Consider the following 25,855-nt stretch of genomic DNA (forward strand, 5'->3'; position numbering starts at 1 on the left):
AGAATCTGAATATGGCCATATTTAACTGGCTTATAGTGATGATTATTTTAACTTAGTTATTTGTGAAGTTGTCGGCCAACGTTCACGAGCATCGTTTTTGTTAAAAAAACGAAAAGTGGTCTAAGTTACCCCGCCGGTCTAAGTTACCCCATTTTACAGTATTACTTAAGATTAAGTGCATCCAAAAAAGGGGGTTTTTTTAATTATATGTTTTTTGGGGTGTAGATTGAGAATCTGAAATCTGTTCTTGGCTGATGGCTGTCAGTGTCAGTATCGGAAATTTTCAATGGAACCTGTTCCTAACTTGACCTAACCTGCGAGGTTTTGTTGATTGGCTAGGTTTTTAGGGCATTTTCTCATTTATGGAAAAATTGCACTATTGTGCTTGCTATGTCTGTCTGTCTGTCTGTCTGTCTGTCTTATATTTTTTCATGTCTGTCTGTCTTATATTTTTTCTACGTTTGGAGTCCGTCCGGCAGCCAGAAAAACCTAGCCAATCAATGAAAACCTTGCAGTTGCAGGTTAGGTCCAGTTAGGAACAGGTTCCATTAAAAATTTCTGATGCCGACCAGCGACCGCCAAAAAGGGATTTCAGATTCTTGATCTACATGCAAAAAACATATAAAAAACTCCCTTTTTTTGGATGCACCTAATCTAAAGTATTACCCCAGGATGCTTTACTGGTCTACTTATTGGACTTGTAAATGAACATGAGGGAGAGTCTAAAAAACTCTCTGCTTTGCCACGAGTCTTTAAAACTCTCTGCTTTGTCACGTTTAAGATAGACTATGCTCAGAAAATCAAGACTAGTTTAGTCAGTTATCAGTAATCCACTCAAGGAGAAACTGGAGATCGGAGTAAGAACAGCACTTAGCAGTCAACACACTTCAAAACTGTTACGTGAATTAATTATGCACCAGTCGCGGACTACAGATGTAACAGACTATAAACAAAGGACGATAAGGTAGACAACACTTAAAAAATAATTTTGCACGCGTTAAAAGGGTTGAAAGCCTTAAATTCAGTCGCAAGCCTTAAATTCAGTTGCAAGCCTTAAATTTATATTAATATTATCTTCGCTTTGTGTTGTCTACCTTATCGTCCTTTGTTTATAGTCTGTTACATCTGTAGTCCGCGCCTGGCGCATAATTAATTCACGTAAAAGTTTTGAAGTGTGCTGACTGCTAAGTGCTGTTCTTACTCCGATCTCCAGTTTCTCCTTGAGTGGATTACTGATACCGGTAACTGACTAAACTAGTCTTGATTTTCTAAGCATAGTAACTTAGTAAGTAATATTTATTCGTGAATAGTGATCATTCCTGATTCCATGTATAATTAGTAATTGATTTATTTTAGTGATCGAATATATTGGAGATTTGTAGTCACTAGTCATTTAGACTCATTTTACTGCAACTGTGTAGCCGCTGTAGCAACTAGTGATACTTTTGTCTAGTAATCTTGGTACTTGTTTGGGACATAGCAGTCCCAGGCCACAATGGTTTGCCGCCTCTGATTATCGTTCATCGGCCCTCATTTGGGCCACCTGATGCATGATGCTGTTGCTTGCTTTTCACCACTGGTAGTGTTGCAGGGGAGGTTGATCTGGAATTGTGCTCTGGAAAACGTCCAGTTGTCTCTTGAAGGTGTCCAGGGTGAACTCCCCCTCTCTTAGATTCTTTGGCAGGATACTGAACAGCCTTGGCCCTGCCATGGAAAGTGATCCTTCCCACAGGGATTGAAATCTGACTGCGGATCTGTTACGTAATGGGAGGATCTTGCACAGTCTCCCGCTTCTCTCGTTGTGATATGTCTCAATCCTGAAGGTCTAGCTCTTGAAGTTTGGCACCTTTCCGGTTATCATTTTCCATGTGTACAGAATGACATACCTCTCCCATCTCCTCTGCAGTGAGTACAGGCCCAGGCGCCTCAACCTCTCCCTGTAGTTCTCTTCCATCCCTCTGATCCTGGAAGTGAAGGTTCGCTGGACACATTCCAGTTGCTGCACTGTGCCGAGTGTGAACAGAGTCCAGAGCTGGCAGCAGTATTCGAGAATTGGTATTACAAGGGCTCTAAAGAGTGTGATCATCGGTTCCGCTTCTCTTGTTCTGAAGTCCGCCAGATCCACCCCATCTGTCCCCTACCTCTTGCGGTTATTGCCGTTACGTGATCAGCAAAATTGACCCGAGTATTCATCAACACTCCTAGATCACGAACAAGTTATTTCTCTTCGATTTCCAAGTTATCAGATATTAGGTAGCTCGGTGCACCATATCAGCTCCTATGCTACCTCTGTATCTCAGAACCTCAAACTTGGTCCCGTTGAACTGCATGTTGTTCACTTGGGCCCAGTCATATTGCAGAGAGGTCTTCTTGCTACCTCTCCCAGTCCCTCCTGTCCGTTATGGTCATTAGTATCCTGGTGTCATCCGCGAATGACAATGCAGTGACGTGGTTCACAGCCACATCTATGTCAGCGATGTGAATGAGGAAGAGGATTGGGCCGAGTACTGTTCCCTGTGGTACTCCACTCTTCACCCTAGCCTTGCTCAATCTGGAGCCTCCTACAACAACAGCTTGTAGTCTTCTTTTAGGAAGCTGTGGATCCATGCCAGCAATTCACCTCCAACTCCCAGCAGTCTTAATTTTCTGAAGAGCACTCCTTGGTCAACTTTATCAAACACTTTCGCGAAACACTTTCGAACACTTTCGGGGGTAACTCGGGACAGTCCTCCGACACGGCGTAAAACTGTTTTAGTAGCAAAACTAATTGGAATATTGCAAAACTAAATATAGTGGCGTAAACATCATCATTCTTCCCATCTATGTAGTATAAAGGAAGTTAAAAAATACTACATTTACTAGCTTTGAAAAATTCCTGAAAAAAATGGTGAAAAACGATATTTTGAAAAGTTATTTCTGCTAAGGTCTGTAGTAAAAAAAATATTTGCTGTATTAAAAAATTTTGTTTAGAAAAAAGTGGCAGACAAGTGTCAGCATGAAAACTTTACTTATCAGCAAAATTTAAATACATATATGTTTTATAGTACCTTTATATATACAAGTCTTCAAAATTTACCCATTAGTAAGAAATTATAAGTTATTCTGTGTATTGATGTATATAGGTAGGTACCGGTATATAATATTCATTACTTGGTTCCTACCATTGATTTCCAAATTGCCTTTTCAAGCATTTTGATTTTTAATTTAAAGGGTGAAGAAATTATTAATATGAGTCATCCAATGTCATCACTTGCTTAATTTTGCTTTTGCAGGTACAATGTGTTTGGCTGGAGAGAAATCAGTAGAGCTGGGCTAACACAGTTTGCAGCTGGTCTCCTGTCTGATTATCACTCAGATTATACCTGGAACAGACCTTGAATCCTTGGGCATCTTCTACTCTGATTGTAAGTGTAATTTTCTGGTCTGGTCTAAAATATTGGTCCTTTCTTCTTGATGATTTCCACTGCTTAGGGACTGAAGCTCCTGAAGGAAAACCACATGAAATCAGTGAAATCAGGGAGGTGCTGTGTATTGTGGTAATGCTTGGGAAGGTCAGTCATGCTCAGCACATGTCATGCTCAGCACATGTCATGCTCAGCACATGTCATGCTCATCACATGTCATGCTCAGCACATTTCATGCTCAGCACATGTCATGCTCTGCACATGTCATGATCACATTATAGGTCTGCTCATTTGTGTAAGCCATGAACTGAACTCTTTGAGTTTTCTCTGAATGAGGTATGTCTACATGTTAATATGTCATAATATCAAGTCTGTTTTATCTTACAATATTTTCACCAATTTTTTAGTCAAATCTGACTATTGCAGAAAACCATGGCTAAAAAAAATTAGATTACAGGGAATAAGCCTTTTTATTGACTGCTCACAATGCTCCATTTTTGTTTATGGTTGAATATTTTTATTTCTTGTTGATGTTTAATATTATCTTGTATTCTTTTCTTTATTCAAATTGTAGTTTCTTTTTGCTACTTGGCATGTATATATATAATTTTGAATAGGTACTCCTGGATTGGCTTCAGTTGTGTAAACCAGAGGTTGGCTCAGTACCTTGTTCTATTTTTATTTGTGCAAACGAATTTTATGTGCAAGTATACAAGTGATTTATTGAACTTCCCACCTTAGCTCAGTTCATCGTGCATGTCATTTATACCAGGTATTATATAATATGCACTTATAATAATAAGCGTACATTTTAACTGGTTCACATAACATTAAAACTCTGCAGATGGATTAGTTTATCACTATAGTACTGAATTTAAAATCTTTGTTAATTCAATGGCAATGGACATTTTCAGACTCAAGTCAATTTTTATTCTTGTATTGAATTTGAGTTCTCTCATACTGCTATGTTTTATTAAATTAAACTGAAAATGCCCCCCAAAACCAGACAATGTTACCGTACTCATTTAGGAGATGTACATGTATTGTTCCCAAATTTAGGAGTGTAGAATAATATCATGATATCCATATGAAGCCAATGCATGTCACTGGTATGACTAACAGCATGACTACCGGTAACTTGGACACAATAGCTACATAGTTGAATTAGTATGTATATATAAGCATGGGGCCTAGTTTGAGCACCAAATATATTCTGATGTATTTAATATGTAAAACTTGTATTTAACATGTGAAATTTTGTTGTTGCAGTTCATTAGCTTGCATTGGTCACTCAAAAGTTTTTCTCCACTGTCCTGTGCTGATGTCTAAAATATATTCTGATGTATTTAACATGTAAAACTTGTATTTAACATGTAAAACTTTGTTGTTGCAGTTCATTAGCTTGCATTGGTCACTCAAAAGTTTTTCTCCACTGTCCTGTGCTGATGTCTTCCCTAGTTCTTAAATTCTATAGTCTGATTTGATCAAGTTATGGGTGAATTACATATATATTTAAAACCATGTAAAGAAAGCAACTGCAGGAACCATACCAATACCTAGAAAATATTGTCTATTTGGCCTGTGTACAATTTAAAGAAAAAAGATAAAATATTTGCTGTTTGATTAATTCTGTGACTTTGTAAATATTGTTTGTCAGTGGATAAGGAGTTACTATGAACTTAATTTTAATCATATGTTATCCCTTATGTATTTCGAGCATTGTTGTTGAATTGAATTCAAACTATTAATTGAGGAACAACATACAACTGTTTGGCTTTTTACTGAAATTTAAATCTCGAAAAATTCATATGGTAAAATAGAATTTTTTTATAATTTTTAATAAATGAGAATTTATTTCGATCTGAGCCAAAATTATCCGATTTTTTAATTGGTGTAGCATTAACTTTCATTACCTATTGCAGGATTCTTGTGCCGAGTCATCACCATGTCGGATCCATACAAGAAGTCCACCAACCCCTTCCTCAAATCTTCCAGCAACAAAGGTAGCATATTTGGAGGCCAGAAACCAATTGCTTCTTCTCAACTTTTTGGAGGAGTGTCCACATCAACACCCAGCACCGTACCTTCATTATTTGGAGGAGCTGCTCTCGCTAAACCACCAGATGCTGCTGCAAAGGATGCTACTCCTGCCACCATGGCAATTTTCTCCAGCTCATCTAACTTGAGTAATCAGTCAACGTTCGGTAGTGTTATGAGTGGTGGGGCTAAACCTGCTTTCAGCAACACTCACTCTCTGTTTGCAGCTTCCCCTCCATCTGTCTTTGGAGGAGTTAGTCTTCCTACAGCCAAGACTACGAATGTCTTTTCTGCATCTTCCAAATCTGTCACCAATGTACACTCATTGTTTGGCAATGCACCCAGTTCTATTAGTGACAATAAGACAAACCCTTTCACTTATATCCGGCCACAGAGTAATGAAACTTTATCCTCGTCTAAATCTCATCCAACTTCATCTTTTGGATTATTTTCTTCTAAACCTGCAAGTGCTGCAATAAATTATCCACCTAAAAATACCAGTAGCTCATCAAATACGAATCCTTTCAGCCATCCCGCGAGAGTCACAGATCATGGTGCTGGACCAAGCGATTTCTCAACACAGAGCAAGGCACAAACTTTGAGTCAAGGTGAAGCTTTATTCAATACCAGTTACCATAGCCCTCGTGAAAACCCCAGATCTGAGCAAGGTTCTTCGGACTCAAGGCCGCTATCTAAAGATGCTACAAGCCATGCATCCACTGCGACTGACTTAGATAGAATAATCTGTGGGACATTCAACTCATCTTCTCGTGACACTCTTGAAAAATCCAAGCCGGATGACAAAATTCTGACACCAACTGCCCACAAGATGACAGTAGCTACCGGCATAAAGGAGGATGCACCTACGTGCTTGTATGACGATATTTTCGATATCCCTTTATCTCCGCCAACACCTGTTGCAAGTAATGTGGAAAAAAAGGCATTAGAACCAACAACTATAATTTGCACAAGTATCGCCGAAGGTTACTTGGATAAAAAAATATTGAAAACTCACTTTGGAAAATTTGGCAACGTTCTACGAGTGTCTCTTCATTCGAAGGCCAATCAAGCTCAAGTTAACTTTGATTCTCACGAGAGTGCCTCTTTGGCCAAAAGATCAGGTAAAAAGTTACACCCCAATTTACCAGACATGCAGATTTTTTTTGGAACAGCTATTAGAACCCGTTCAGAAGATAAGCAGGATAACAAAGCTAGACAAAGTAAAAACAACGCCGTTAAATTTTTACGCCAGAACTCTATTGATAACCTTGAGAGAACTAGAAGGATGTCCCAGGGAGCTGGTGAGGACTCCTCCAAGCTCTTCAAAGAAAAACCAAAACAAGACGAAAAACCGCTTGCGCGCTCGAGCCTCCAAAAATTTATGCCTTCACCCCGTTCTTCTGAAAGCACTTCTAGGCTGCCAATGGATGAGGCGACGCCTGCCATCACTGCGACAAATTTTACTGCACTTCGACAAGTGAGAGCCAACACTAGTCAAGACAAGTATGCTTTGTTAGAGGCACGCGATAAGCTTATAAGGAAGCAGCAAACTAAAATTCTCGATGTGAAGAAAGCAAAGTACTTGTCTGCTACATGTCCAGATATGTGCCCAGAGAAAGAGCGTTACATGCGAGAGGTCCAGTACGACCTCAGTCCTTACGAAATGACTTCTGATCGCAAAGTGGATCATAAGCGAGCAGTGAAGAAGTTCTCTCGCAGCAGCGCTGACAAACACGAGCCTTTACCACATGAACTGAGACCTGGTTCTGTCTTGAGGCTAACGATGGATTACCTCATGTGGAACATCTTGCCTGACATGGAAGATGACTCCAATTGTGACATGGATCTGTGTTACAATTATTTATGGGACAGGACGCGAGCAATGCGCAGCGACATAATGCAGCAGCATCTGCTGGACGAGTCTGCTGTTTATGTCCTGGAGAGATGCGTGAGATTCCACATCTACTGTACTGAGCGTCTTTGTCTTGAGCCGCCTGACGTATTTGATCCTAAAATGAATGCGGAGCATCTTAGCAAAAGTATGCACTCACTCAAGGAACTTTACCACGATCTCTCAGAGAATTCTATATATGTTGATTCTGAAGCTGAATTTAGGGCTTATGAAATTCTGCTCGACGTTGACGACGGCAACATTATGTTTGCCTACTTACATTTCCGCGATTCTGTCAGAAAATCACCTGAAGTTCAGTTTGCCGTTGAGATTCTTCATGCAGTCCAGAGCAACAACTTCGTGAGATTTTTCCGACTTGTCAAGAAGGCTACATTTCTTCAGTCTTGTATTCTACACAAATATTTCAACAGAATTCGGTCTAAAGCGCTTGTCATCCTTACTAAAGCTTTGAATGCCCCCAGCAAATCCCAGTCCATTTCTCTTGCCAAATTATGCCATCTGCTACTGTTTGAGAACACCACTGAAGCTGCAGCATTTCTTGCACATCACGGCCTCTGCATAAATGCGTCTGGGCGCGTTGTTCTGGACCGCAAGTCTTTCATTCCACGCCCCATGGAAGCTGCACCCTTGAGTCGAGCTTATCTCATCGTGGGTGGAAAGAAAGAAGGCAGCTTAGGGGAGGAAATCAACGGTGGGCCCTTGCCTCCTAACCCTCTCTTGTCTCATGAGCCTTGCAGTAGCTTTTCTGCTGACAATTTCCTTCTAGAAACTGCCTTCAGAGACGAAGTGAAGGAACATGCTGTTAGTCGTCCCGTGTCAAATCGCACGTTAGATGAATTGAGTGATAATAATGAGATATCTGAATATGTTTATAAAGACGTTTCTTCACCGCGTTCCCATGAAATAAAAAATGACGCTGACATTCCAGCTCATTTCGGGGACGATCAAGATTCTCAGGCTCCTGACTCGAACGATTTTTATACTAATGAAGAGTACTTTGATTCTCCTGATGAATCTGATAACCGTGCCGAAAATACTTTTCCTCAATGCAATGCGGATGATTATAGTGGGCTACCTGATGATGGCGATGAAGTTTACGATGAAGATGAAGGCTATGAGGCTGAAGACAATGATGCTGGTGTGCCAGGAGCTATTCTAGTAGATGACAATTATGAGGAACCTTCGTTAGACGCTTTCAATAGCGTTCATCAGAACATGTTTGGCGAGATGGCTGACACTAAAGTCGTGGATGATGCAGTCAGTTCAATTCTTGGTGAAGCTCCTGATTACAGCAATGAAGAAAAAGTCAGGGATTTCCGCACACGCAAGTTACGGCAGCAATATTTCAGCAGGTGGCTGCAAGTTGTCTCTGTCAGCAGGAAGATTCGGGCGATGGAGGAGCGCCTCTTGTGCCGCTGTGTTCTCAGGAAATGGCGACTGTTCGTCGCTCGCCGAAAATTATCGAAGCATCTTCAGCAGACCGTGCGCCATAAGCTGAGTTCCATGCGCGTCAAACGTTGCTTTGTTAGGTGGCGCCGTGCAGCGACTATTGCCAAGTTGACCAAGAAGAATACACAACGGAGAAGAGATGCTTTGTCATACAAGTATTTTAATCTTTGGTTGAAGAACAGCAAGAAGAGGAAGTGGCACAAGATGCGTTTGGGTGACGGGTTCCCCGCAGCTCCGAGTCGTCTATCAGTGACAGAACAGAACGACGTTTGGGCCTTCCATTGTGCCAGCCTCAAATGCCCGTACACGCGCCTGCATGACATCGAGCAAAAGTGGCAGCAAAATCAACACAAAATTGACTTGCTGCAAAATTTATCTGCTGGCATCTGCAACGCTCCTTTACCAGTCCAGTCTTCGTTCCAGCAGTTCATAGACTCCAAAAATGTTCCACGTTCTTCTAAACCAAAGTTTTTCACATTAGTTGTGTGCTTCCTTGACGATGTCGATGAATTTGTTGCCATCTGGTTTCGCAAGAAGTTCAACCCAACAGGCAACTACAATCCCGTTCCCATTAACTGTTCATACAAAATCTTCTCTCCGACTACTCATACCCACCACATCATTCAGATTGTCGAGTCCAAGCTCAGCAATATTTCTCGCATATCAGGCGTCTCTAGCATTCTCTATGTCGTAAACTCAAGTAAAACAGAAGCGCCAACTTCAATGGCTAGAGCTCAAATAAATTCTCCAAATAGCAAATCATTTGTTGTGAATAGAAGAGATTGTTCTTCTCCCCACACGTCTTTGGGGCTCAAGCACAGTCTACTGGAATTGTATAAGAACAGCACTCCTGTACGCAAACTTCTCCGAGGTCGCTTACCTCAGATTGTGTCTAGTTTCATTTCAAAGCATGTGCTCGAAGTGGCAGCTGAGACTGAACGATATTGTGCAGAGCTTTGCTACGCTCCTCTGCCTGCACACTGCTACCACCTTCTGTATCACCGCGCGCTGTTGTTCCTCCAAGATACTTTGCTAGACGAACGATTGCGTGGCCTGCAGTGGCAAGTGGTTTGCCCTGACACCCAGGAACACGTGATACGAATGGTGGATGAACCACTACGCCGCACCATGTCTGATGCATTGGAACTCTGTCAACTCTCCGCCATACCCAGTCATTCATGGAGCACGTGGTCGGGTGCCTTAGAGGGACTGCTAACGTACATTAAGTTTGAATTTAGTGTTGGCCCGTCCTCTCCTGAAGCCGGCTTAATTGAAGATATTAAATTCCAAATAAACCAAGCTAAACAATTTGTCGTTGAGAAGTACAGCGTTGATGACAGCGATACTCTGCAAAGTGAAGTTTTGCTACCTTGGAAGAACATTTACAGTTCCCTGATCATCCATAAGGTAGGCAAACTTCCTGATGTTGATGTAGTTTGCTGTAGCGAGGAAATTGACAACTATGTTTGTGGCAATGATTGGTTTTTGTCACACCTTGTTCCGATGAAAACTTTGCTGTCTCAGCTGTCAGCGTCAAAACGTAAAGCCTTGAACTCAGAAGAAGAATCGACAGTGTCAAAGAAGGCTAAGCCAGACTTGGCGACTGTGTCTCTCTTCCAGAAAGAACTCGACCTCACTGTAAAGTTAGAAACCCATTTGAAAGAGCTGATTGAAGACAGAGATGACGTTCCTCTTGTGACTCTCTTTCAAACTAACGACGGCGAACAGCAAGACAATTGCTCCGAAAATGAGGATGCAGATTCAGACACGTCGCTGTTGTGTTCAATCGCTCATGAAAAACAAAAGTACTCTGCGCTTGAGGAACGATTGCGTAAAATGGTTGGCTGATTACCAATAAAACTGGCAGTGTCGGGTAGGGGATGCTCAAATTTGAAGCGAATTGAATAAAAATCACTACTATATTGATATCACATGGAGCTCTTTGTATCACATGGAGCTTTATTTATGGAGCTCTTTGTATTACTGAAATTGCTTTTACGACATTAAATTACTACCATTGATAATTCTGTGAGACGTTGTCTTTACTTTAAGTGCTGCAGGCGTTGTACTCTAATCCGCATGTTAATTTAATTAGTATTGTGTTCTCGTATGTACACACTTTTTTTTTGTATTCTCGTTTCGTACTTAATCTTATCTGTAGTTCTATGCTATGTAATCCTGACGTAATTTTACGATGAGATATCTTATCTCTTTGGCTGGCTTGCTAAGGGCCTAATGGTTGTATAAATTTTTGTTTTATTTAATCACTCAGTTTGCGTACAATATCCATCAAAAATTGTGCAACCATTTCACATAGGTCACCCGGCACCTAATTGTTGGAATTTCTTGTGTTTTCAAATTTTGTATTAGTAAATTAATTTTTCTTTCGGATTATGTCAGCAATTTTGAACCTGCTGCCTTCAATATATAATAGCATTAAAGTTTTTCGTTGTGGCTGGCCAAAAACCGTCATCAGATGAATTCTTTTAACTCGATTCTGTTTCGTTAAAACTTTGAGCAGTGTGCATGAAAATGAGCTAGAAACTTTCTAGATAAATATAGAAAGTTCTAGATTTATCTGTGTTTATCTAAGCCTGTGTTAAATAAACTACTATCAGCTAAGAGCACGTGTAACCCAATGCTCGTTTATTCAAATAACCTCGCCAAGTGCTCGTGTACTTTATGAATGAGTTTAGAACTTATCATTAATCGGAAAAACTTGATATAATATCGTTGTAATCGACCGTAAAATATTTCAAGTTGGGATCATGTCTCTGGATTGTTTTCTAATTCTTGTATGATTTCCTGTCTGAGTCATAATGACTTCGTAGAACGAGATTGTGGTAAGACATATAGGATTAATAGGAACATTTACGAGGCAATACGCAAGATCAATATCGCTGCTTATCACAGTAGTGATTTACGCGGCAAGGCCAAAGTGTGTCTAATAAACTGTTTATAGTGCCGAACAGTTCGGTACTCAAAAATCTTTGAAGTTCGTTCACATTAGTGTATGCGTATTAAAAATTCATTAAGAGTTGTTTTATGTGTTTCAGCTGAGCCTACTTTCCATCCAGATCTGAATATTTAACGGACGTTTGACTTCAGTAGTTGTTAATAACGTCTTCCAATTCAATTAATTATGCTATACTCGATCACGTGCTTTTGTAAATAATTGACGTAACTCGTATGCGCCTGATGCTTAATTGTGACAAAGCTGGCATTTTTCTCTCATCGTTGCGACTCTAGCAAATATTTTTTCCGGAATTTATGGGCAAACTACGTATGTATACAATGCAAGAACGATCATAATTTTCTTTCGATACTTTTTGTATCAATTATTGTGCAGTGTGAATGTGTTTAGTAAACATTGAAATATTGTAGTGTTTGTTTGAGATATTCCCTTCCATTGCTTAAAACCATGAAAACCGTTATATAACCTAATGGTTTGCGACGTTCGTCTTGAACGACGCCTGTTCTACCCGACGTACCAAGATGTCTGAACTTTGCTGCGCTCTTCCAGACATATGTGAAGCAGTATTCTCCCTGTTTACGTTTCTGCGTACAAGTTGATTTGTAGTATTTGCTCCTGACACTTTGCGATAATGAAAACTTATTTAATATTTTAANCTGACTTAAGCCCGGCGTTCTGAGGCTATCAATGACAGGTAAATCAACGAATGGCGTGTTATCTGCATTCTGATTGTAATGCAGCACTTATAGAGGCCTTTGATAAGTCTCTGCAGGCTGCTACTAATGTTATGCGAGGCTTGGACGATTTCCACAGATATTCGGCCTGCATGTACTCAAATACTAGGAAATTGCCGAATACAAAATTTCTCAATGTATTGTTAGACAAGCTTTGCATTTCGTCGTGTCGCTGTGTTAAATAAATGTATACGCCGAAACATGAAAATGCTTCCCAAAATATTTTCATGCGAATGAAAACATATTTCGGGTTGCATATGAGTAGGTTTCACTTTATGTAGTAGAAAATGATGTTATCGGTCAGTCAATTGTTGGTCAAAAAAATCAACTAAATTTTACAAACTGCAAGCTCTACCACGAAGTTTTGAACAATTGTGAACTATCGTCACCCAAGCGCAATATTTTGATTTATTGAATATAAAATGTTCGATTTATTAAAAAGGTGTAATCACTTTGACTATAACCCATCTTCATCTATTTTTTTATTGTTGATTGTCATATGCTGTAGCTCGGCTGAGCTTCTGCCAGGTGCCTGAAGCATGCATCTGCCAGGTGCCTGAAGCATGCATCTGCCAGGTGCCTGAAATCAATTATTGTGCAGTGTGAATGTGTTTAGTAAACATTGAAATATTGTAGTGTTTGTTTGAGATATTCCCTTCCATTGCTTAAAACCATGAAAAACCGTTATATAACCTAATGGTTTGCGACGTTCGTCTTGAACGACGCCTGTTCTACCCGACATACCAGGAGGTCTGAACTTTGCTGCGCTCTTCCTGACATATGTGAAGCAATATTGGCCCTGTTTACGTTTATGCGTACGAGTTGATTTGTAGCATTTGCTCCTGACACTTTGCTATAATGAAAAAGTAATTAATATTTTAAATAAGAATGTCAAATATGAAATCAAAGTCTGTCTTTTGCTCACTGGAGAATTCATTGTGCCTGATTTTTACCGTGGTAGTTCGGTCAAAAATGTCAAGTGCTTGGTCTTATTTCCGAATAAAGCAACTAAGGAATATTATTTCTCCTAGCAGCTGAAGCGCTAGTAATCATAGGGTCACTAAACTATTATTTCTCCGGTTTTAACTGCTTTACGCGAGCCGCTTATATTTATGTCTTAATTAAGGGTTCATTTGAGAGCATTGCCATACAGACGGCGAGTGTGGTGAGGTAGTTAGGTGTTGCGCGTCACATCTGCTCGTTCCCACCCTTATGGCGGTTTATTATTATGCATCAGATTGCATTTTGTACTTGACGACTCGTCTTATAGCGATCGCAGAACCGGAACAAAGATGCACATCATAAACTGGCTTGATTGGCGCTAGCCTTGTTAAATATTTATTAATATAAGTGTGCTTGCCACGTCCGACAACCTACATATGTGCTTGACTGACTTAAGCCCGGCGTTCTGAGGCTATCAATGACAGGTAAATCAACGAATGGCGTGTTATCTGCATTCTGATTGTAATGCAGCACTTATAGAGGCCTTTGATAAGTCTCTGCAGGCTGCTACTAATGTTATGCGAGGCTCTTACGATTTCCACAGATATTCGACCTGCATGTACTCAAATACTAGGAAATTACCGAATACAAAATTTCTCAATGGACTGTTAGACAAGCTTTGCATTTCGAAGGGTCAGACTCAGCTGTGTGTTGAATAAATTTATACGCCGAAACATAATAATGCCTTCCAAAATATTCTCGTGCGAATGAAAACTAATTTCGGGTCGCATATGAGTAGGTTTCACTTCATGAAATGGAAAATGATGTTACTGTCAGTCAATCGTTGGTAAAAACATCCTAATTTTACTAATTGCAAGCTCTACCACGAAATTCTGAACTACCATCACCTAAGCGTTTGCATAAAAGAATTAAATTTCTTCAAAAGGCCAAATAACTTTTGCTATTAATTGATGTTTATCTATTATTTTATTGTCGATTTTCAAAGGCAGGGTGGCCCAGTGGTTGAAGTTCAGAGTAGCTATCAGGATTAGCGCAGAGAGGCGCGGGTTCGATCCCAGCTCTGTGCACCACTTTCTCGTCAGAATCGGCGAGGAGGCCACGCGGTTAATCACAGCAGAACTGTAGCAGTGAGTTGCGAGTTCGAGACCGTAAAATGCTGTGAATGTTCTGCGATGTCCAGAATCGGCGACAGGCCTACGGCCTAATAAACGCTGAAACCGCTACTATTATTATTATTATTAAAGGCCCTGGCTCGGCTGAGATTATGCTCTGATTTCCGTCGGGTGCCTGCCGGGTGCCTGAAGCTTCTGTCAGGTGCCTGAAGCTTACTCGTCATGTGCCTGAAGCTTGCATGTATTATGCTCTGATTTCCGTCGGGTGCCTGCCGGGTGCCTGAAGCTTCTGTCAGGTGCCTGAAGCTTACTCGTNCTATGTTATGTAATGTTAATTAATCCCGTCTGTCGTGTGGTATTCCAGATTGGCATGGAGGAGCAACCAGGGATATTGGCCGAACATTCTTTTCAGCGTCCATTCTTGATCACTGAACAGACTTGGGCATTCGGCAGAAGAATACGCAGTCTGAATTACATGTGAGCGCGTTGGCGCTAATTGCTTACACTAAAGTTTAAATTTATCACATGCTTTCAATTACCGAGCAAAATGAAGCAACTATAAGCGGTAACGCCATAAATTTTTAATGATGTACAACATATGAACATTCATGTCTGATGTCAACTTCTTTCATTAGGCTCATGCGTTGTCTTAAACCTAATGATGTTACAATGTTTTACCCATGATGATACGATGTTTTACTCATGATGTTATGATGATTTACTCATGATGTTATGATGTTTTACTCATGATGTTACGTTGTTTTACTCATGATGTTACAATGTTTTGCTCTTGATGTTATGATGTTTTACTCATGATGTTATGATGTTTTACTCATGATGTTATGATGTTTTACTCATGATGTTATTATGTTTTACTCATGATGTTATTATGTTTTACTCATGATACTACGATGTTTTACTCATGATGTTATGATGTTTTACTCATGATACTACGATGTTTTACTCATGATATTATGATGTTTTACTCTTGATGTTATGATGTTTTACTCATGATGTTATGATGTTTTACTCATGATGTTATGATGTTTTACTCATGATGTTACGATGTTTTACTCATGATGTTATGATGTTTTACTCATGATGTTATGATGTTTTACTCATGATGTTATGATTTTTTACTCATGATGTTATGATGTTTTACTCATGATATTATGATGTTTTACTCTTGATGTTATGATGTTTTACTCATGATGTTATTATGTTTTACTCATGATGCTACGATGTTTTACTCATGATGTTGCGATGTTTTACTCATGATGTTATGATGTTATGATGTTTTACTCATGATGTTACGATGTTTTGCTCATGATGTTGTGATGTTTTGCTCTTGCTGTTATGATGTTTTACTCGTGATATTACGATGTTTTACTCTTGATGTTACGATGTTTTACTAATGATGTTATGGCGTAGCTATTTTGGTGCGTTCAATGCAGGGACCGTATATTTACAGTGCACATCTCCAGCTTGCTTGCTTGTTTGCTTTGATTGCCGTTAACGATGCAACGCCTGCGCTCAGTGTCATTTTAGCGGATAATTTTAGGCTAACCTGAAGACCAACAAAATATATGATTTTATTTGTGTAGACGAAGTGTTACTCGTCGAGATAATTTTGCTTGACAAATTTTCTGTGCCTAATCTTCAAGAATTTTTTCGCATAAGTTAATGAAAAGTTACTTAAGACCCTGCCTGCTTGTCATATAATTTAAACACAAGGCTCATCTTTAACTTACCATTATATTTTTCTATCTTCTGTCGAGTATGAAGCAGTGAGTCTGAATCTATTATACAGTGTGAAAAGAACAAAAATGTAGCAGAGTGTGCTCACTGATTTGCTACAAGGATAATTCCAAGCTTGAATGGCAAATCTTGCGAAGAAAGATCAAAGATTATGAAGCTTCCAAGCCTCTGTTATCGACGTCTGCGTGGGGACCTCATTGAAATATATGAGTATATTCATGGCTTATACAAGGTCATAGAAGGATTACTAGAATTTGAAATAAGAATCAACACCAGGGGCCACGGCTATAAACTAAAAAACTTCGTTGCACACTCATCGACGCAACTCTTCTCGCTTCGAATCACCGACACGTGGAACAGCCTCCCCAATGACATCGTTGGCGCTCCGAGTATGAACGCGTTCAAGAACAGACTAGATAAAGCTATGGAGAAATATATGTTCAGACTTAAATGACTAGCACCATATCGACCCGGTGGATGTCTAGTAGCTATTTCAAACTATCGCAAGTTTGGAAAAGATTCGGTCAAAAAACTTGTTTCTAAGATCACCTGTGGACAAGTCATGAAAAGAACAAGAATCGGCGACAGGCCACATCAGGCCTATTCTTCAGCGCCCATATCACTATGATATGATATGGTATATCATATGATATGAAACAATCTATTACTGTATCTATAAAATCTAATCTAAAATAAAATAAATAAATAATTTATAATGTACTGTATGAAGCAATCTCCTATACAGATACAGTATGGAACAATCTATTGTACAGTATATTAAGTAATATATTATAATGTATGAAGCAATCTGTTATACCGTTTTAGCTCTATCTCGCTCATGACGGTGGACGTGACACGAATACATCCATTGTTCAAGGATTGCAATACATCCATGGCTCATGGATGCAGTGCATTCATCGCTCATGGATGCAATACATCCATTGCTCATGGATGCAATACATCCATTGCTCATGGATGCAATACATCCACTGCTCATGGATGCAATACATCCATTGCTCATGGATGCAATACATCACCGAGCGCTCACGGCTCCCAAGCACTGAAGGCAGAACAGCGTTCAAGTGGACGGCGGCAGCGGCGACTGACGACAGGTTTTTTCCACCCTGAGCGATTGCTTCCTTGTTATAGCGCCCTGCTTGCCGAGATACGTGGCATGAGCTTCGTACACGTGTTCCTTGTTCTTTAGTCTTATTATTATTAGCTTAATTTTAAGTCTTATGTCCTCTTTTAAATCTTATGTCTCTTTTTAAGTCTTATGCTTAATTTTAAGTCCTAATTTTAAGTCTTATGTGATGTTCTGGATAAAACTGTCCCGAACATAACGGTTAGATTTCATAATTCTAGCCTTCAAGCTCATTATGATTCCGAGGCAATCATGATGTAATAAGATTAAAGCTATGTACGCTTCTCCAGTCCGCTAAGCACCATGAGCTTGCGTGTATTGATTTGGCCTTCAGATGAATCGTGATTTCAATTTTTTTAATAATAGAACGATTGATAAAAGATGCCATTATTTTGAAACCTTGTTACTGTATGCATGTGCCGTGTTTATTGAGTATTATTAGGAGAAAGAACAATGGTTTGTGCCGAGATAATCAGTGCGAAGATTTGGTTTTGATAACGCTAGTGACAAAAAAGTTAGAGATTAAATTGAGCCAAAAATACTCATAATAATCATTGGTGTACGGTCAGCTTGATTTAAGGCGAGTATTGGGAGACATTATTAATGCTTAACCTCAAATTTCTAAGCGTGCACTCAAAAGAATGGATAGGTCATATTGGACAAATTGTAACGCGCTTTCATACCAATAGCACGAGCAGAGAGCGGACGTAACATAGATACGTTCTTTTACCAAAAACTGGGTCAAAACGACCCAGATATGAGGTAATGAGTGCATAAATTGGCGACCACCACTCATCTTTCTGTGTGTGTAATTCGAACTTTCGAAAATCAGTTCGTCATTTGTCAACGTGAATGATTGCGCTTTGCAAAAGTTTCGAGGCGGAATGAGAGGTCGTCTCAATCTTGAGGGTACGATGGGAATAACCGAGCGTCTCTGATATGGTTTTCTGCAGTTCGGTTCACAAGATTTTTTGAATGTTCGATTTTCTGTAGGATCGATTACAAAAATTTCTGAAAATTTGGTTAACATAATTTTTTGAAATTTGATTAATATGATTTTCTGAAGACCGGTTAACAAGGTTTTCTGCTTTTCGATTAACAAGATTTTCTGCTGTTCGATTATTGAGATTTTCTGCTGTTCGATTATTGAGATTTTCTGCTGTTAGATTAACAAGATTTTCTGCTGTTAGATTAAAAGATTTTCTGATGTTCCACTAACGAGATTTTCTGCTGTTCGATTAACAAGATTTTCTGCTGTTCGATTAACAAAAATTTCTGCTGTTCGATTAACAAAAATTTCTGCTGTTCGATTAACAAGATTTTCGATTTTCTGCTGCTCGATTAACAAGATTTTCTGCTATTAGATTAACAAGATTTTCTGCTGTTCGATTAACACGATCCAAATTTATCCGGGATACCAAGACGTGCCGTCTCATGCACTTGAGGCTTTAATGGCTATCGCAGCTCGTCTCAGAGCTGCACGGTTCTATATGCGTTCATAAGACCGCAGAAAAAACTTGCCTCTGTATTGAGTTGGTGACAGTCGCTATTGGGGGCTGGTCGAGATCTCGAAACTTATATGGTCTCTCCCTATGAGTAATGGTGATCTCCAACTCGACTACGCTCACACTTGCAGCTCCAATAAACCCTGCTTTACACCTCTCAATATAGTGACTTAATTTAGACAAAGTTTTAACTCGCAATAATTATTTTGAATACGTCTCTGTATATTAAAGTAAATCGCCGACTCCGTGTATTTCTGTCCGGTGTATTGTGTCTGTGTGGATTGGATTTTTAGTACGAAATTATATGCAATTTGAACGTCCGAACAAAGGACTTAGGTTTTTGCTGATCATTTTATTGATAATTGTGGCAGTGTAGTAAAAATACCATAACATAATTTGGAGTTTTAAACTTTCCTTGGTTTGAGCCATAAATTAGGCTGTTTCTAATGACTAACATCTCTTTGTTTTTCATGCCTGTGAAGTTCAGCAGTTTTAAATCGAATGTAAGGATACCATATACTTTGAAATGTCATCGGAAGACCATCAAATAGTCAAACATATTACAAATTAAAGTATTATTACCGAGACTATATTCTCAGTTCATTGCTCGACATCCCGAAACCACAACTCTTGAAAATATTTCCCAACAAGGATTAAAAAAATTCTCGCAAACTTATATACTTGCATAGTTAGTTAATCGGCAAATGAACAAAAACTTGTTTCAATTCCTTGGATTAATCTCTACAGATCGTTTTTCACCTTGAAAAATATGAGTGTGCTCGAAATTACTATTTATGGAACTAATTACATACTATGCATCATTTAATTAATTCGTTAACGATACTCTCCCAATAATTTTTCATGTGATTTTAGTACTGCAAACGAGGCAACTGCTTTATAGAAAAAAATTGTTCATGTGAAGAGCTCTCCTGGTTACGCAGTAAAACTACAGACTATCAGAATACAGATTATTTTACTAAGACATAATTAATTTTACGATGGCCGTTATCTTGGCCCTTCTCCATTAATGGACTTTATTATCTACATAGCTCTTCAAGTACGGATTTAAAAGCAACTTCCGCTTAAAAGGATGAATAGTCAATCAAGTTTAAATAATAGAACACAAATAAGAACGATGTCGGTCGCAGAAATTAGTAGCTTTAAGAGAAGATATTTTCGATTGACATGTATCTAACATTTGTGGATATTTCGAGTATTCTCAGAGGTGGGCAGTAGCGCGCTACATGTAGCGGCCGCTACATTTTCAGTAGCGCTAGCGGGCTACATTTACGCAATTGTAGCGGTAGCGGTAGCGCCCGCTACATATTCAAGTAGCGATACGAGGTTTTGCCGCTACATCGCTACCGCTACATTTATAGATAAAGCCTTTAGATTTTACTTAATAGTATTATATATTATTTAAGAACCAGCATGATATATACATAATATAAATTACAGAATAAAACTGTACGAAAGATTTCGGTGTAATGTTGTCAACCTCAGCCTGTTACTAGTGTCAACATGTTAGTTGTTAGCCAGAGGTGAGCAGTAGCGCGCTACCTGTAGCGGCCGCTACATTTTCAGTAGCGGTAGCGGTGCTACATTTAAGTAATTGTAGCGGAAGCGGTAGCGCCCGCTACATTTAGAGCATGTAGCGGTAGCGGCCGCTACATTTCAAAGTAGCGCTGCCCAGCTCTGACTATTCTCAGATCGTACTTGCGTGCAAATTTTCCTCCAGCCACATGAGATGTCAATCTTCATGCATTCAAAGTCAGATATTAGATCTCATCTTCCGGAATAAATGTAGTGATTACTTATAATATTATGCATGCCACGTCATTAGTAGGTGACTTAAAGTAGAAAGCGCAACTATAAATAACGAGATTTTAGAAAAAAATTCATAAATAATTCGATGCCCGACAATTTTTCGCGAGTCCTGCGTCAACCTTTAAACGGAACTGAGTAGAATTTAACTTCTCTTCAAAATCACATTGAGAGCTAGGAGGAAATTTATGCTACGAAAGTAATGAAGAAATCCCACTTGATTGAATTAAGTGCTATCAGTGAGGTAAGCATTACGAGGCGTATGGATAGTTAGTGATAAGAAGCGATAAGAGCTGCCCTGGCGTTATCAGCAGGCTATCGAGTCTTGCAAAGGGGAGTGTAGTGCAGGGGCTGATAGCGTGCAGACCTCATCGGTGGTCGGGACATTCGCCACAGGTGAGTTTCTCTAATGCGATCTATACTTTTCCGGCCGCAAAATGCAAAATAGTTATTGTTCATAACTCCTTCAGCCAATTACTGATTAATTTTCAAGATAAACCCACGAATCACAGACGAGAATCGGCCGTTACGTGTACTCAGGCCGCTACGTGTACTTTGACCGCTACATGTATTCAGGCCGCTATACGTGCACTCAGGCCGTTACGAGTACTTATAGGCCGCTATACGTACTTATAGGCCAGTTTTGATAGTGCGGCTCTCATCTAAATTCCTTTGAACTCAGTTAATCAAAATTGTGTCGTCGGTTAGTTTACGTTGATGGTCCTTTGTTGGTGCAACTCATCAGTTAACCCAGTTCTTGTAAAAGTTTCAATGTTTTATGGCATTCTTCCTCGATTTGGAAATTAGAATGTAACGATGCCGTGTAATTCATTAACAAACTTCTATTTCGTTGAGTGTTCGCCGTGATGATTTCAAGGTGAAAAGAATGTTTTTCTTTTCGCTGGGTGGGCTCGCAGGTTGAATTTATTATGTAATATCATATTACTAAAAGTATCGATTTAATTATTTTCCTTACTTTCCTACGTCATTATTTCTACTAGAAATGAATTCAATGGGCGAATGAATGGGAAATGAAGGCGAGATAATGAATGGGAAATGAGTTTAAACATTTGAATGAACAAACTATTTTGTGTAGTAGTAATATTTATCCATCAATTGTGACGATTGTGCATGAAAATAGTTCGTGGAGGAGCAGATAAATTGTCGCGCATAAGTGTAAAATTGGTTCAATTCGTCTTGATTTTGTTTCTATTCAGATAGTCGATTTGTAAATTGGCAGCAGGTAATTACGAGTATTACTGGGAAATTATTTAAAGAGAAAACAGTAAAGTAATAAAACTGCAGATATAACTTTGAAACTGAATCACAAGCGTAAATATATTGCGAAGATTTTAGTCATGTAATCTACAAAGGTAGTTGGACTTCTTCATTTGCTCACATATTCCATGCGTCGGAAGGATTGAACTTGGTTATTAAAATTTAATCTTGAAAGTAACAAGGCTGTAAAATGTTGTCAAATGCTGAAATAATTTCTAAGTGGAAATTTTTGTACAGTATTTGTTCACCCTATTCAAAGTCTAATTTTTTCATGCATTCTTTGTAATCCAATCAATGTTGCCAGTTTTTTTATGAGTAAATTCAAATTAAGTCGAATATGGAAGAATAGGCATCTAAAAGAAAATAATTCCCATAAGTTGACTCATCTTTGTCAAGGCGTCAGCTTTAAGTATAATGTCAACTCATTTTATGCAACTCTGACGTTAAAAATGTTCATTCAAGAAAAATCTTGACGTAGACTAGACGTAAAATTGAGTCGTCGGAATAACGTTAATTACCATAACTAATCACCTAAGGGTGAGTTGAATATTTAATGGGCTTTTCATTGAAAAAACAGTAATAAAGTAGGTTTTCAGTTTTGCTCGATTGACTGAGCCGAGAATGAACCTTTGCTAACAAACAAATGCAAATTTTTTAAACAATGAGTAGTTGAATTCTTCTCTTAATCACCGTATACGTATTACAGGTCAGTGTAAGTTCTACACACACCACTTCACAAGATGCAGTATCAGGCTAACCCAGAACGTCCTTATCCAACCCAAGCTTACCCCCAGCAACAGCCTGCTGCCGGCTACACTGCTCTTCCACCATCCACAGCCAACCATCCTAAATACGCCGGCCATACAGCTCTTCCACCTGCCACATCTAACAATCCTAACCACGCCGGCCATACTGCTCTTCCACCAGCATCAGCCAACCATCCTAACCACGCCGGCCATACTGTTCTACCACCAGCATCAGCCAACCATCCTAACCACGCCGGCCACACTGCTCATCCACCAGCCACATCCAACCCTCCTTACCACCCCGCCCCTGCTGATCTTTCACCAGCCAGTCCTCCATACCACACCAACTACGCAGCTTACGATCAAGAAGCCAGACATTTTACGTTCGATGAGCAAGATGTTGGGCGGTACGACCCTCGCAGTGACCAACATTATGGAGGAGCAGCATCGAACGCTATGTTGCCCCCACGAAGTCAGTATCAGTATGACCAAGAACCCGCGCAAGGTTATTCCGGTTACGCGGATCCTAAGGTTTCTAGTCGCAACCTGCAAGACGTGGCACCAGCAGCGTATTATGAACCAAGGCAAACTCAACTCGGTGGCCAAAGAGGTCAGTACCCCAGTGGCTATCATCAAGATGCCGAGTACTATGACCGGAGTCCTGTGAATGATCAGTACTCAGGGCGTGAGCTGGAACGCTATGTGTCGCACCCAAGCTACGATGAAGAATACCGAGATTACTATCCTGAAAGAGAGTATGATAGAGGCAACCCTCAATCTCCAAGGTATTATCAAGGTCGTCAGAGATTTCATGATGATATCGAGTACGGCTACTCGTCAGCAGAGGAAGACGTGTACCAAACGCAGCGTCGCAGAGAGCAGCCAAAAGGCGGCAGAACCTATCAACCGCCTAGAAAGTATCCAATTGAAAACGGCAAGTCTAACTACCGAACTCCTGACTACGGCCTCCACCGTTACAATATGAATGAGATGGCACGAGCTCTTCCGCCATCTACATCGACACGACCTCCTCCTCCGAAGCGCGATCCTCCGATGCCTTCACACTACAACGAATACAAAGGAGGAAACCGTGGAGTGCGCCATCAGCCTTCCAGCGCAGGGTACGCCAAGTATGGATCCCCAGACTTTGATTACATTGGATTCAAGAAACGAACCAGTCAATTGAAGGAGCTTAACAGGAGGAGTGTAGAGCAGGCTCGGCCTCCTCCAGTAAAGTATGATCGCTCACGCCAAGATTTTGATGACAAAAGGTATAGGTCAAATTACAACCGCTATTGAAATAGGAATGATTATTTACCATGTGGCCCTAACGAAATGTATTTCCTTCCAAGGATGCCGACTTAAAAAATAGAGTGAAAGATTATAATAATCGATTTGAAAATAGCTGACAGTAGGAGGCATTTTATTTCATTTTGGTTTCTTATCTTATTTCTTCATTTGTTCGGTATTATGCCTGAGTTGCACTTCGCGCAAAGTGATATCGTAGGTATGGAATCGTGTGCTGAATTTAATAGTAACGATATACACAAACTGTAGAACATAATCACGTTTGTGTTTAATGTATTTCTTATGCTGCTTGTCGTCATATTGTTCAGTCATATATAAGGGTCACCAAGGCGTCTGGGTCACCTGAATTACAAAAAAAAAAATTAACAGCCTAATCGACCTGCAATGCAAGATAGTAGAGGGTAGAGGGGTAATCATAAAAACCAACCATTATTTTTATCGAGAAACTATTTTTTATTTCAGTTCTAAATAAAAATTTCAAAGTTGGATCAAATTTATTTAATATTGAACATGTATGTGAGTGTGGTGCAGTTTAATGTACGTTTCCGTGATTCGCGTTGGCTGGATCCACAATACCACGCCTGAACATGTGACCGGACTTCTCCCCAAACTCCTATCAGGTGTTATAAATCACTTTGCTCTGACAATCCACGTGGGCCTCGATCCCACACAGGATATTACAGGTAAATCTGGTTGTAGTTGAGTGAGATGAGGAATCACGAAGCTAGAGCAGAAAAATCACTGCCAATCGAGTGAACGAGCAATCGCTCCCTGGCAATGGACGCAAAAGTTTGGATGCGGGCATTGTCTACCATGGCTAACTATTTCGACAACTCTCCTCGTGACCAATCATTGCGAATGCTACTTCTCCAAGCTATACCTCCACAGTCGCCGTCGGGAGTTATCAACTTCTTTCGGACGTCTCCGACGAACGGCTCTGTCAATTTATAGAATGTCTGGTGCTTCGCGGCAGCTGGTATTAATTAGAATTTTCTTGTTTTGTCTTTAGAATAAAGGTTTATTGCTGTACATCTATGGTCAAGGTAATATTGAAGCTGTATTCCCGCAACTGAGCCTTAAATGCTGAGCAGCCCTTGCGCGTCGTTGGACGGTACTCATGATGAATGATAGCATGTGTGGGCGCTGGTTCTATATAGCTTCTTTAATTCATTACAGTTAGTTTGTTTATTTTTATAAATAGGTTTTTATAAACGTGAACCTTATGGGATTTTGAGGTTAGCGAATGTTTGAGTATAGGAACTAGTATAGCCACCTGAGGTTTATTTGCAAGCCAGCTCTTTGAACCCGTGTTTTCTTATATCTTAGTAAAATGATTTTGATTTCTGAAGATTGCTATGATAAAATGTATATTAATTGAACTGCGCTTTTGTATGTTTATTTTGATGCCATTGTCTTAGTTTATATTGTTTAATAAAAAGTTTTCGTAAAGCAAATGTAATAAATGACAAACATTTATTCACTCTCTTGAGCCATTTATATTCCAAGAAAGATGCACAAGAACCACAAACTACAAAATTTTAATTAGCACGAATTCAGGAATAAGAGTATTAAAAATATTGTTTAAAATAACGATGTTATATATTAACACTACTCCACGAATATTAAAGTAATCTGATCACAAGAAATACTAAGCACGAAGGCATGATAGGTAAAGGCTTGAACACCATAATTTCCCTATAAAGAAAT

At 39.5% G+C, this 25,855-nt stretch overlaps 2 protein-coding genes across 2 annotated transcripts; both read left to right on the forward strand.

Moving 5' to 3' along the window:
* Positions 1 to 3,274: 3,274 nt before the first annotated feature.
* LOC108671015 (germinal-center associated nuclear protein-like) lies at positions 3,275 to 12,183 on the forward strand. Its single transcript, XM_018158499.2, has 2 exons — positions 3,275 to 3,404; positions 5,327 to 12,183. The coding sequence occupies exon 2, from the start codon at positions 5,350 to 5,352 to the stop codon at positions 10,648 to 10,650; it is 5,301 nt and encodes a 1,766-aa protein (XP_018013988.1). The 5' UTR covers positions 3,275 to 3,404; positions 5,327 to 5,349; the 3' UTR covers positions 10,651 to 12,183.
* An 8,975-nt stretch (positions 12,184 to 21,158) lies between these two features.
* Positions 21,159 to 25,602, forward strand: LOC108671021 (RNA-binding motif protein, X chromosome-like). The gene is made up of 2 exons (XM_018158506.2): positions 21,159 to 21,212; positions 22,801 to 25,602. The coding sequence occupies exon 2, from the start codon at positions 22,835 to 22,837 to the stop codon at positions 24,137 to 24,139; it is 1,305 nt and encodes a 434-aa protein (XP_018013995.1). The 5' UTR covers positions 21,159 to 21,212; positions 22,801 to 22,834; the 3' UTR covers positions 24,140 to 25,602.
* The last annotated feature ends 253 nt before the right edge of the window (positions 25,603 to 25,855 follow it).

This window comes from Hyalella azteca, unplaced genomic scaffold (genome assembly GCF_000764305.2).
Source record: "Hyalella azteca isolate HAZT.00-mixed unplaced genomic scaffold, Hazt_2.0.2 contig6929, whole genome shotgun sequence".
NCBI lineage: Eukaryota > Metazoa > Arthropoda > Malacostraca > Amphipoda > Hyalellidae > Hyalella > Hyalella azteca.